General features: G+C 36.5%; 2 protein-coding genes across 11 annotated transcripts in view; one reads left to right on the top strand and one right to left on the bottom strand.

Moving 5' to 3' along the window:
- Positions 1–398: 398 nt before the first annotated feature.
- On the bottom strand, positions 399–2,619 carry Pex11c (peroxisomal biogenesis factor 11c). Its single transcript, XM_076440928.1, has 4 exons — positions 2,329–2,619; positions 2,007–2,262; positions 1,724–1,905; positions 399–1,651 (listed from the first exon to the last, which is right to left on the bottom strand). Exons 2-4 carry the CDS (start codon positions 2,235–2,237, stop codon positions 1,399–1,401), a joined length of 666 nt encoding a protein of 221 aa, XP_076297043.1. The 5' UTR covers positions 2,238–2,262; positions 2,329–2,619; the 3' UTR covers positions 399–1,398.
- Positions 2,620–3,519: 900 nt separating this feature from the next.
- The window catches only part of LOC143217089 (protein lap4-like), a 66,676-nt gene continuing 57,009 nt past the window's right edge, over positions 3,520–13,186 (top strand). For 2 of the 10 annotated variants that reach the window (XM_076440854.1, XM_076440857.1), the window contains exons 1-2: positions 3,523–4,177; positions 5,795–5,912. In XM_076440854.1, coding sequence (XP_076296969.1) covers positions 4,016–4,177; positions 5,795–5,912 — 280 coding nt within the window. In that variant the 5' untranslated portion in view covers positions 3,523–4,015. Of the gene's footprint in view, positions 4,178–5,794; positions 5,913–13,186 lie in introns of all 10 variants that reach the window. The other 8 variants (XR_013010732.1, XM_076440855.1, XM_076440858.1 and 5 more) reach the window with 6 other exon arrangements.

Raw genomic sequence — 13,186 nt, 5'->3', positions numbered from 1 at the left:
ATAATCAAATAGCTATTAGAGTATAAGTTACAATTACTACTGGTAAATGTTCCAAAGGAGAAATTGTTATATAGAATTAAGGTTTACGATTGAGGATGCATATAATCAACTGCAGACATTCATCTGCTACAACTGGTCTCGTCAAATTATAAAAAAGACGGAGATTGAACTTATCATGTTTCTGAGACATTAAAATTTAGCTTGATTCGAGAAAGTGGAACAAACAAATAATAATATATCGCGTTACATCAAATGCAATGAACAAGTAATACGGTTATTATATGTATAAGAAACAAATACTAACATCAAGTGCTTTAATACCAAACATACAAAATACCAACACACGTATATATATATATTATATACATATAATATATTATATATATATAAATATATTCTATGAAGGCTTGAAATGTATCCATAATGTTTTTAGTCAACGAAAGGGAAACGAAATCGGTTTGCTATATGCCTGAGAATGATTCTAAAATAGAAAAGAAAAGACGACAACTCTCTTAGACTAAAATGAAAAAGAAACAAATTGAACGAATCAACGGCGAATAATGAATCGACCGAAATTTTAAAAAATGCTCTTTTATCGGAACTGTCTTGTTTACAAACTTTTAATGAGTCGTGCCTTTTAATGTAATCTCCATAGATTTTATTCGAATGTGGTAAACACAAATTATTTTTAAAATCATTGATAAACCATGCGATACAGGGTGATCTACTATTAAAGTGAAACAAGACTGCTACTGGGTACGCATAACGTCAAGCTTTCTTAAAACTTTTAAGAGATTTAACCGATCGCGAGGCAATGATCACATCGCCGCCATAGGTAGCAAAGATATTTTTTTTATGTTAATACGGAAGTGCCTCCTATTCTTTCACTTTTTATTGAATAATAAAACCTAAGTCTATCATTTACAAATAATAAACACTAATAACGAAGAAGGAAGACGTAATATATATGTAATAATTCGAATATTAGTATATGTATATCCGATAAACACGTATCAGGCGTGAGATCGAGTAGGCTTGACCCTCGTAACGATAATTTATATTGCTTTAGCTTTCCTCCTATTACATATATCCTTGTTGAAGCATACTTTGTAACACGAAACTAATATATGGAAAATAATAAATTGTTCTTTATTATGTTAACAAGACTGTATTGCTTTTGAAATGTATAAAATTATATATATATATGTATATATGTATACATATATACTTTACAGTGTATACGAAATACGAAGACTGATGATTTTCTTCCAATTTTCACAATATATTTCCTCCTTTACAATTATTGTACAACATCCGTGCAAAAATGGAAGACCGTATTTACAAAATATTAATAAGAATTGCTTCTAGCTTGCAGTATTTTTATAAATAATGCTTTCATTACGAATATTTTCGCCTGTCTGCTAGTTTGCTTAGAGCTTGATAGAGACCGATTAACGAGGACAAACTTCCAAGTGCTCCGACTTGCCAAGTTTTGAACCGTCCTCCCCAAAGTACACCAGCTGGCAGATAATTCACTGCGTAACTGATATCTAGCATCAGTCGAAAGCTGGTTAATAACTCGTTGTTTCTTTGCTTCTCGACGACATGGTACACTTTTCTATCATTTAGCTTCTTCAATTTTCTTGCGGATCTATAAAAACAGTAAATTTTAGAAAGTACAGAAAGTACAGTAATGATTGATTCTCTGAATTCTTGAACGTACTTTATCAATGACAAATGAAGAGAAATGATCCAAAACCATGTGGAAGCATTGTCCCATTTCTCAATATCGATATTATTAATTAGTTTGTGCTCGGCTGCCCAAGAAATGTGCTCCACCGGGCCAAATAAGATATCCACTCCGATTTGCAACAACTCTGCCCATCTCAACAACCAATCTGGCTCCTGTTACATATGAAATTTACATGCCTCTAGAAAAACAGTATGAATCTGTACATACTGTTAATGATGGTGAAACGAAACATCCTTATAATTATCAAGCATACCTTCCTTCCCCAGCCGTAAGTTATAGCGTAATAAAGTGTTGGTATATCATCGAGTAATCTTAACGTTACTCTGCAACCACTTAATTGGCTGCTAAGCGTTTTAAACTTCTTCTCTGTTTCCTTGGACGTTGTACCTAACGTGGCCAACTTAGCCATGTAAGAAAATGTCCTTAACAACTTGTCCCTGCCAGGGTAAGTCTCCAAATACTGTGCCAGCAATTCCATATCCATTTCGAGCTTTGAAATGGTTATTTATCTACAAAATTTATGTATTGTGTGACAACGATAAAATTCGAGTTCTTCAAAACAGAAAGCTACTTACCACAGATTAAAAAAATTATTAATACAATCGTGTATTTAGACATATATGCACGTCATCTACGTGTGTTTTATGTCATTTAAATGTGTCATGATGTCGTCTGTCAAATAGAAAAACTGGGCTAGGAACTAATTTTCTGAAAGACGTACTCCGTGCAGAAAGCGGGAACAAAATTACGGATTCTCTTGGATTGTTTTTATTGCATGTCATTTCAGTTTACAAGAGTTTACACATCGCAACCAAATAAAATTCTATTTTTCTATTTTACATTCTGCAGAAAAATGGGTAAAAGCATGGTTGCGCCATCTAGTGAGAAAAATGGATACTGATTGGCTAGCAGCCTGGGACTTTCGCCACAGATGGGGCCACTTCCAAATTCGATTATAGAAAATGATCTGGGATAATTTAGAAAAAGCTAAATTTTAATGTAGGTGTTGATAATATGAAATCCGTATTCATTTTTCATCACAACTTACTTTATTTAAAGAAAAAGAATAGCAAGAACAATATGTATACGATATTAAATACTTGCCTTTGGAAAGATATATTTGTATCATGATTTTGTCGTTCCTTACTATTCTTTATGTAACGAATTCGCACCATTTTTTCCAAATGTATACGAAATAATACATAAATGTACTTGTATATCTTATTTTTATCTTGTGACGTGACTTGTGGGCACCAGATACTTAGTTATCTTGGAACACTGCGTCCTATACATATCTTATAACTATGTCGGATCTATAAAAATATATGGTCTAAGGTCGAGATCCATGTGGCTGGTAAACTGTCTATGTACGTAAATATGTATTAAACATACCACGTGTGACATTTTCGCAATGAACGTTGTTTTGGTTATATCTCGTACTGATCTCGTACGTAAATTCAAATCGTACAGGGAAAATATTTCTGTGGCATGAAAATGTGATGTCAGTGGACGTTAGTCGCAGAATTCGTAAGAAGGTCTATCAAACGGTAATAGAAGTACACATTGGGTTGGCAAGAAATAAGTAAAATTTCGGTATTTTATGATGGAATAGAGAGCCCAATTTTTTTTTGGTGAAAGATCGTCGAACAAAAGGGAAAATATCTATCGCTTGAATAAAGAAATTCGGTTTTATGGATTTTATTTCACCTTAAAAAACCGAAATTACTTTCTTGGCAACCCAATATTTATGAAAATTGTTTTTATTACCTGGAAGTCATTGTGCCCCGCAGGGATCATAAAATATTCCCGGAACACCGGGGTTCGAGCATGTAATCACATGTAATAAACAATTTTCGGGTTCCCGTATCGGAGTGGTGGTTTCCCCTCTATAGACATTGCGCAGATTCGCGGCGCATCTCGCGGAAGTGGTGGGGGGAGCTGGCTCTTCTCTGGCGTCGTATTCGTTCACTGTTGTGTGTCGCTTTCGAGCAACGTGATCAGTGGTTCGTGGACGTGATGACGTCAGACTTGGAGGCACAGGCACAAGCCGTGAGCGCGTTTAAAGCAGCCGAGTAGGGCGTGAAAGTGTGTGATTCGTGCCGCTCCGTGTTTCCCTCCGTGTGGTTCTCTTAACCAAAAAATCCCTCATCCCCTTCAGGAATATGTGCAAATAGCAGCGTCTCTCGTGTCCTTCGTGCCGTGATATACGGGATAATTATGTTCGGTGCTGTTCCAACGTGATTGATAGTGAAAAGGGATACCATGTTCCGCTGCATTCCGATGTTTAAAGGGTGTAACAGGCAGGTGGAATACATTGACAAGCGTCACTGTTCACTCACGAGCATCCCCGATGATATTCTACGATACTCAAGAACCTTGGAGGAGCTCCTGTTGGACGCGAATCACATCTGCGATCTGCCCGAGGTAAGCGAATACCGCTACATGCCAACTTTCCGTCTTAGTATATTCTCTTCTTTCTTTCTTCTTTCTTTCTTTCTTGCTTGCTTTCGTTTTACCTTCTCTCCTTCCCCTCCCATGGATGCATATACACCGTGTCTCTTTCTTCCGCTCCCTCGGTCTTCCTCGCTCACCTCCTCTTTCTATTGTAACCATGACGTATCATCGGCTATAACGCGACGAACAGAGGTACGCGCACAGCATACTCGATAGGGTTGCTTATATGCTAATAATCGACGTATTCTATTAGCCCTCGAACTGAACGCCTTTTCGACAACTGTATCACGACGCCCGACGCGTCCCGTTGCTCGTCAATTTTTCTCCAGCACATCCAGCAACGTATCTCTCCGAGAGACGCGTCTACAAACAAATGCCAACCCACCCGTCAACATCCCAGTCATGCTACTTTTGCGTTTAAAAAAATATTTATTCTATTTATCGAATCTATTAATACCCAGCGTGTCCTGTTTTTGACGAACTATGGGAGTTTGTGCAACCATAGCGTCCCCTAACCTATAACGCGAACGCGCCGTTTTGAAAAATTGGGCATCATCGAATTTTTGGTGTACCGGAAGTCAGCTTCCCTTCGTTGAAATCGGTGTCCGTCGATGACGTTCGCATTGTTGTTTTTTCGGGATACGATCGCGCGTAATGTGGAAGGGGTGAGAGGTTTCATTGAAACTAGACACCGGGGTTAATAGGTTAACACTGAACCTAGCTCTATAAATGGCTATGTGGCCTTGTAAAAATCACATTGTAGAATTCAGATTTTCTGGGATTTTTATTATAACGTGTTCTTGGAAGCGTTGTCATGGTTTCAATAATTGCAGAATAAAAAATCGGAAACCGGTCGTATGATCGGCGGGGTTGATAGGTTCACACTGAATCTACCGAGCTCTAAAAATGGCTGACACTGCCTTATAAAAGTGACATTATTGATATTTATATTAGACATTATTAATTTCATATTGAGATAAAAATATGTATAATTAACGCTAACAGTACCAAGACGGTTTACAATTTTTATTTTACAATTATATTGAAATTATTCAATAAATTTCTTTATTCAAGCACGTATTGTTGTAAAAATTGCGAGAAATTAAATAGAAACTCGGTCTTGTAGTTTTTGTGAAACAATGTATACTATATTAGTGTTAATAGACAGCGGAAATAGAAATTTATTTTCTTTCTTCACGTTTAATAGGTTGACAATTATATAACGGTATTTTTTCAATTCTTCTAATGGTTTATTTTATCAATATTACACCTTGCGTATGTTTAATAGGTTGAAAATTATATATGTAATAGTATTTATCAATTCTGCTAATGGTTTCACCGTTTTAAATTACACCTGCTCATGTTTGTCATAAATGCACAAGATCCGCTGTCTAATAATCACCAACCTATCAAGCTATAAGATAAGTCACAATTAAATAATCATGTCCAGTGCATTATTATAATTTCAATAATTATAAAATGAAAGAAACCGGTCACCTGACTGGCGGGGTGGGGGCTAGGTTTATTAAGTCTCGCCGGACGTTGAGGAATCGGCGAGAGTGTGCTAAGAATTTCCATTGTTTGCAGAACTTTTTCCGGCTGCAGAGGCTACGGAAACTTGGCTTGAGCGACAACGAGATCAGAGTGTTGCCGCCGCACATCCAGAACTTCGAGAGCCTCGTGGAGCTGGACGTGTCCAGGAACAGTGAGTGCGCGGTTTTTTTTCTCTTCCATTCCATTCGACCGCTCTTCGAAGCGCGCGGTTTTCGTGGTCACCGACCGCAACAGAAAACCAGACGCGACCGTTCCCATCGTTCCAACGTGGACAAGGAACGTTTCGTTCCGATCTATCCTACGTCGACTTCCGGCCGACGGTCTTTCTTTTTCGGGCGCAGACCTAAACCACGAGCTCCCCTTGAATTTCCATGAAATTCTTTCGCGGTGAACTCTTCCGTAGCAGGAGACAAGGTTACCGTGCGCCTTGTCTCGCGATGAATCAGCATGTAGAGTACGTATTATATGTAGTTTTACGATGGGCTGTAGCCAGGCGTTGCAGAAATTGTCTTGTTCAATGCTGTACAGTAAACACTCTTATATCGCGATTAATTCGATGTAGTTGTTGCCTTGTAAAAATTACGAGATTTGTTTTATTCAGACTCTGATAGTGTTTGGTTAAAACGTTTCTTATGAAAGCATTTTTGTGATTTAAATAATTGTAGAATAATAATCTAGAATCTCTAGAACCTAAATTTTAGAATCTAGGATCAAGAACCAAAAATCTAGACAAAAATCAGAATTGAATTTAATTTGTAGAACCATGAATCTAGAACCAAAACTCTAGAAAAATCTAGAATTGAATCAAATTAGATTAAATTTGTAAAATCTAGAATCTAGAACCAAAATCTAGAAAAATCTAGAATTTAATTAAATCTCAAATTAGATTAAATTTGTAAAACCTGGAATCTAGAACCAAAATCTAGAAAAATCTAGAATTTTTAATTAAATTAAATTCAGTTTAATTTCTAGATCCTAGAATCTAGAATTGAATTGAATTGAATTGAATTTCTAGAACCTAAAATCTAGTACCAAAAATCTAGAAAAATGTAGAATTGAATTAAATATAATGTAATTTAATTTTTCCAGAACCATAAATCTAGAAATATATAGAATTGAATTACATTAAATTGGATTAAATTTCTAAAACCTAGAATCTAGAACCAAAATCTAGAAAAATATAGAATTGCATTAAATAAAATTCCATTTAATTTCCAGATCCTAGAATCTAGAACCAGAAACCTAGAAAATCTTGAATTTAATTTAATTTCTAGAACCTAGAATCTAGTATCAAAAATTTAGAAAAATGTAGAATTGAATTAAATATAATGTAATTTAATTTTGCTAGAACCAAAAATCTAGAATTCAATTAAATTAAATTAGATTATATATATATTTCTAAAACCTAGAATCTAGAATTTAATTTAATTAAATTAGATTATATATATATTTCTAAAACCTAGAATCTAGAATTTAATTAAATTAAATTAGATTATATATATATATTTCTAAAACCTAGAATCTAGAATTGCATTAAATAAAATTCTACTTAATTTCTAGATCCTAGAATCTAGAACCAGAAATCTAGGAAATCTAGAATTTAATTGAATTTAATTTAATTTCTAGAACCTAGAATCTAGAACCAAAAATTTAAAAAAAATATAGAATTGAATTAAATTAAATTAGATTGAATGAAATTTTGTATAAATCGGTATTTTTGCTCCGTATTATAGGAAAACAGCGAGAGTACCGGTTAGAGGAGGGTTTACTGTACCAACGTGTTGATTCATTGAAACGATTTTGAAGTATAGAGATCGCCCTCGGTCACGGCCTCGAACGGTAGAAGCACGTGCACGCGTGTTTCAGACGAAGTCAATGAGAAATCTCGAGCGTAATAACGCCCGTACAAAAGCCGTCGGGTATAAAGAACAGGCCGTTGTTAAACGAGACGGACCTTTAACGGGAGGACCCCAGGTTGGACGTGTTCGACTCAACTCAGAATACTACCTCTGATAGAGCTGAGGACAGAGTCGGGCCTAGCGTACCAAGTATTAATAAAAAGACGCGCGCCTTCTTGTGGCCGCGTTACCGTTAACGCTACACCTTTTTCAATGCGTACGGCCGGTTGTACCGAGCAGCATATCAACCGCGATGATCTAACTAACAGGTTGACAGTATTTATCCTGTCGAGGTTTCGAGTGTCGACCCATTTCAGCGTTCACGTAATCATCGATTACGGCCGTTCTCGCGGCTCGATTTCGTTTTCACGATTTCTGCTGCAACGACATAGTTGGAGATCGAGATCGAGAACCGATACAGCTAAATTATCCGGAAAGTCTTCAGCATTCTAGCATTTTAACTGACAAGCTGAGGTCACAATGGTCGGGTTACTCGGGTCGTCGATTTTAATCAAACTTTTTCTGGCGAATCCAGAGCAAAACTAAACAGACCCATGTCCGAGCGTTTTTGACAATACTCGTCATTTATCAAGATGATTACAGAGATGATTTCGTATAAAGTAGGGTTTTTCCAAGTGGGTTTCAAACCCACTATACATATTCGAAATTTTTATCTACATAAAATTTTTGCCCAACTCTGGATGATTAACATTTAATTTTGTGATATCCAGAAAATTCATTGATGTACGTGTTCAAATCCCTCTTACGATTAATAATTTTTTTATTTTTGTTCTTTTTATACTTTCAATTTTAAGTTTTAAGTCCTTTTTTCTTTGTTTCCCTTTTCTTTAAAAATGCTCCTATTTCCTTCTTTTATTCTCTCTATTTATTTATTGGCGGGGTTGTCAATAGTGCAACTAGTTATAATATTTTGTGCAGGAAATGGACAAAATATTAGGGTGGTATGGTTCACAAAAACAATTGGAACATAAATATTTTCGGCGATATGAACATATTATGAATGCTAATGAATTACACATAGGCTCTTTTCTATCTTTATATCATTCGGAAAACAAACACGGTTCACGTTGGAAAAAATAGATCTGTCAGATATCATTTCTGTTGCGTACTAAGAATACTGAAATCCGATAAAGCCCGGTAAAAGTAGAGATATGATTAAGAAATGAAGTATATCAAGATATTTTCTGGATGTTATGAAATTCAATCTTAATTATATTTATAAATAATTATTAGACTGCGGATCTTTATGCAAAATAAAAATGGCTTGCACCAATTGTTTTAAATTGCACCCACTCATTTTTCCCATAAATGCATAAAATCCGCAGTCTAATAATTAATATAGATTCTCTAGATTCTCGCCAGAAAAAGTTTCATTAAAATCGACGACCCCACTGTGACCTCCCTTTGTGAGTAATTAATAGACTGCGGATGTTTATGCGTTTAGGGATCAAGAAAATTTTCAAAAAATGCTGTAATATGAAATTCGATAGAATTCAGTACGATTTTAATTCGTGTTCGATCAACGAAAGCTTTCCCTTAAAAAATAGGATTTTATGCCACTCCAATTCCTTAAAATTTGTCTAAAAAAATTGGAAATTGCATAAACATCCGCAGTCTAGTAATTAACGTTCCAAAATTCTGTTTAGTTCGAAATGATCGAGGCTCTGTCGTACGTGGGAGTGATAGAGGACGAGATACATAATTGTTGGGACACTTTTTGACGATAAGTTCTCCACCGTGTCGCCTCGCAAGAAACGTAGCGTTTCCTAACCACGAGGGAAGCCTTTTCCTTTCTCGCTGGATTTACTTAACGTTCCACTTGGCCGTTTTTATGTTTACCTTGCGCTCGTACCTCGCCACCCGCCCGTGTATATACACAGTGAACTTTGTTACTTCGCATGCAGCACAGCCAATGAAAAAGGAATGCAACCATAGTCGCGTATAGGATGCCTCGTTTTGCCATGAGACTCGCTCCGTTCCCTGCCTCTTTTCCCCTCTTCTTCGGTACTCCTCCACCTTCTCTATGGAATGCCTCTTGGCCGCAAAATACCCGGCAACGCTCGCAACTAATGTTGGATGCGCTTCAACCGAACCGATCTCTTTTTAGCTCTTCGGGTTCGACATCGTCCCGTCAACCTTTCGAAAACGGGACGTTGTCGAATTCGTCTCTCTCGAAACACTTCTTCTCCGGGCACGTGCGCACGTCAGCTGGAAAATGCGCCGTCAGTCGCGAGAGGTTAGTCTCGAGTCGTCTTACGTAATCGATGTAAATTATTGTTTTCCGTGCAATAGGTAAAAGTTGTAAAATATTGTGGACTGCCGGATCTATGCATTTATAGCATTTGCAAGCTTTTATTTGTACCGGAAGTGGCCCTCTAGGGATTTTCTAGGGGGACAGAATATTAAAGAGTACCTTGAAGAAGCGGGACAATTTAAACACGAATGAAACAGGCTTAGGTAAAAATTATAAAATATTTTAGACTGCTAGATCTATGCATTTAGAGCATGTGCAAATTTTTATTTATACTTTGAAGAAGCAAGAGAATTTAACCAGAAGTGAAATAGGCTTAGGCAAAAGTTATAAAATATTGTAGCATCTGCATATTTTTATTTATACCTTGAAGAAGCTAGAGAATTCAAACACAAATGAAATAGGCTTGGGTAAAAGTTTTAAAATATCGTAGACTGCTGCATCCATGCGTTTGGAGCATCTGCACACTTATTTATACTGGAAGTAACCCTCTAGGGATTTTATAGGAGATATAATATTCAAGGGTATCTTGAAGAAGCTAGACAATTTAATCAGAAATTAAACAGGCTTATGTAAAAATTATAGAATATTTTAGACTGCTAGATCTATGCATTTAGAGCATCTGCAAATTTTTATTTATACTTTGAAGAAGCAAGACAATTTAACCAGAAGTGAAATAGGCTTGGGTAAAAGTTATAAAATATTGTAGCATCTACAAATTTTTATTTATACCTTGAAGAAGCTAGACAATTTAAATACGAATGAAACAGGCTTAGGTAAACATTATAAAATATTGTAGACAGCTAAATCTATGCATTTAGAGCATCTGCAAATTTTTATTTATACTTTGAAGAACCAAAACAATTTAACTAGAAATGAAACAGGCATGGGTAAAGTTACTGGCATAAAATATTGAAGACTGCCGGACCTCTGCAGACTTTTACTTACCCCGGAAGTGTCCCTCGAGGGATGTTCTAGGACACAACATTCAAGTGTACCTTGAAGAAGCGAGACAATTTAACCACAAATGGAACAGGCTTAGGTAAAAGTTATAAAATATTGTAGGCTACTAGATCGATGCATCTGAAGTTTCTGCAAGCTTTTACTTACACCGGAAGTGTCTCTCTAGGGACTTCCTATGGAATATAATATTCGAGTACCTTGAAGAAGCGAGGCAATTTCACCACAAATGTGATAGGCTTTAAAATGATTAGCGTATAGGACGCTGTAGACTGCCGGATGTCTGCAAACTTTTACAACAAGTAATATTCGAAGACGCGTAGCTCGAAGAAAATTGAAATAGATTTCCAAGCTGTGGAACAGAATGACGCAAAGAATGACGTCAATTGTAGATAACAAATTTGAGAAAGTAATTGGTTTAGAAGGTTCGGTAGGACGTAATTTCCTCGGACGAAGGTTCACAGATCGAGCTGACTGAGAAAGAACGCTGGTCTCGCCCGGGCGTGTCTCTTTGTGAAAGGTGCTACGAAAATACGAGCTATAAATAATTCCCTCTCGTAATTACTGCTTCCTGATGCTCGCCTGCTCGTTATCAATAAACGCTCCGCTCGCATTCTTTCTCGTGCATGGCCGTGCGACACATGTTCCACGGAGTAATTGGTTTCGGAACGTGGTCGGTACGTACGCGTGTACGGCTGCGCCCGTGTCTGTGTCACGCGTGCCTACGTTTTATCTACGATCGCTCGTGCGAAATAAACAATTTTTCCCCATTCATCGGCCGGAGCTACCGCCGCGCGCTATTGTTCACTAGTCGGTCGCGGAAAATTCCCTATTTCGACCGCGGCACGCTCGCTTCGCAATCTACTCTCGATTCGCCAATTTCAATTCATTGTTCACTACGCGGTTCTCTATTCTACGACTGTCATAGCAAGTTCACAGAAAGTCTCGGCACAATGTAGTCTATGTTGCCTTATAAAAATGAAATGAACGAGTTTCATGTTTGAACAATTTTTTATTGTGATATTTAGCCCGTAGGAGAATCAGCAATATAATCTATCAGGAACAAAATGTCGTTTATGTTGGCTTACAAAAATGAAAAAAATTGAGTTTCATGTTTGAGCAATTTTTTAGTGCAATGTTTAGGCTATAGAAGAATTAGCAATATAATCTAACAGGTATAAAATGTGGTCTATGTTGGCTTACAAAAATGAGAAAATTGAGTTTCGTGTTTGAACCATTTTTTATTGCAATATTTAGCCCATAGAAGAATTAGCAATATAATCTATCAGGAACAAAACGTCGTTTATGTTGGCTTACAAAAATGAAGAAATTGAGTTTCGTGTTTGAGCAATTTTTATTGCAATATTTAGGCTATAGAAGAATTGGCAATATAATCTAACAGGTATAAAATGTGGTCTATGTTGCCTTATAAAAATGAAATGATCGAGTCTCATGTTTGAACAATTTTTTATTGTAATATTTAGCCCGTAGGAGAATCAATTAGAAAAGAATGGTGACTATATAATAATTTTTTTTACACTTCGCCGTACAGTATAGCTTGCAACATCTATGAAAATCGGGCACGAATTTATGCAATCATCTAATAAGAATGAAAAAATCGAGTTTCATGTTTGAGCAATTTTTTATTGTGATATTTAGCCCGTAAAAAAATTAGCAATAAACTTACCGGGCACAAAATGTGATTGATCTATGTTGCCTTATAACAATGAAATATTTCTGCAATTTTTTTTTAATATCTGAACGAAGGAATGCATTTAGTAATTTCCAATGGGAGCTATAATTTCAACAATTGTGAAATGAAAGATTTTAAACCGGCCATTTGACCGGCGCTGGTAGGTTTGATGTTAAATGAAACGAATTACAATAGACTTCCGTGTAGCACGTTTAATACTGTAAACCAGACCTATTCAACTTGCGAGATTCGGTAGATTGCCCCACTTCTTCATTCCGCGGATGTGGGCGGTGACGTTCCCCCACTATTTTACACGGTGGACGTTCGTATCGCCAGAAGTGGGGGAACAGACCGATGATAGGGACAACAAGTTGCACAGACCTGCAGTAAACGTTCGTGTAACCCGATTAAAAAGCATATATATATGCATTTTATCTAGCAGCGAATGTACAAAAAATTGTTTAAAGAGACCATACATTTGCTCCCACAGAGGATACATATGTACAGTCTCTGTAAACAATTTTCCGATCGTATAAAAGTTTGCAGAATGCACAATCGTCGATATAACAGACAGCTCTATGCCGAGGAATCTATATTATCGG

This window comes from Lasioglossum baleicum, chromosome 16, assembly GCF_051020765.1.
Source record: "Lasioglossum baleicum chromosome 16, iyLasBale1, whole genome shotgun sequence".
NCBI classification, from domain to species: Eukaryota; Metazoa; Arthropoda; class Insecta; order Hymenoptera; family Halictidae; genus Lasioglossum; species Lasioglossum baleicum.
Note: the sequence above shows the minus strand (reverse complement) of the source record. Positions and strands in the feature narration are given on the sequence as shown.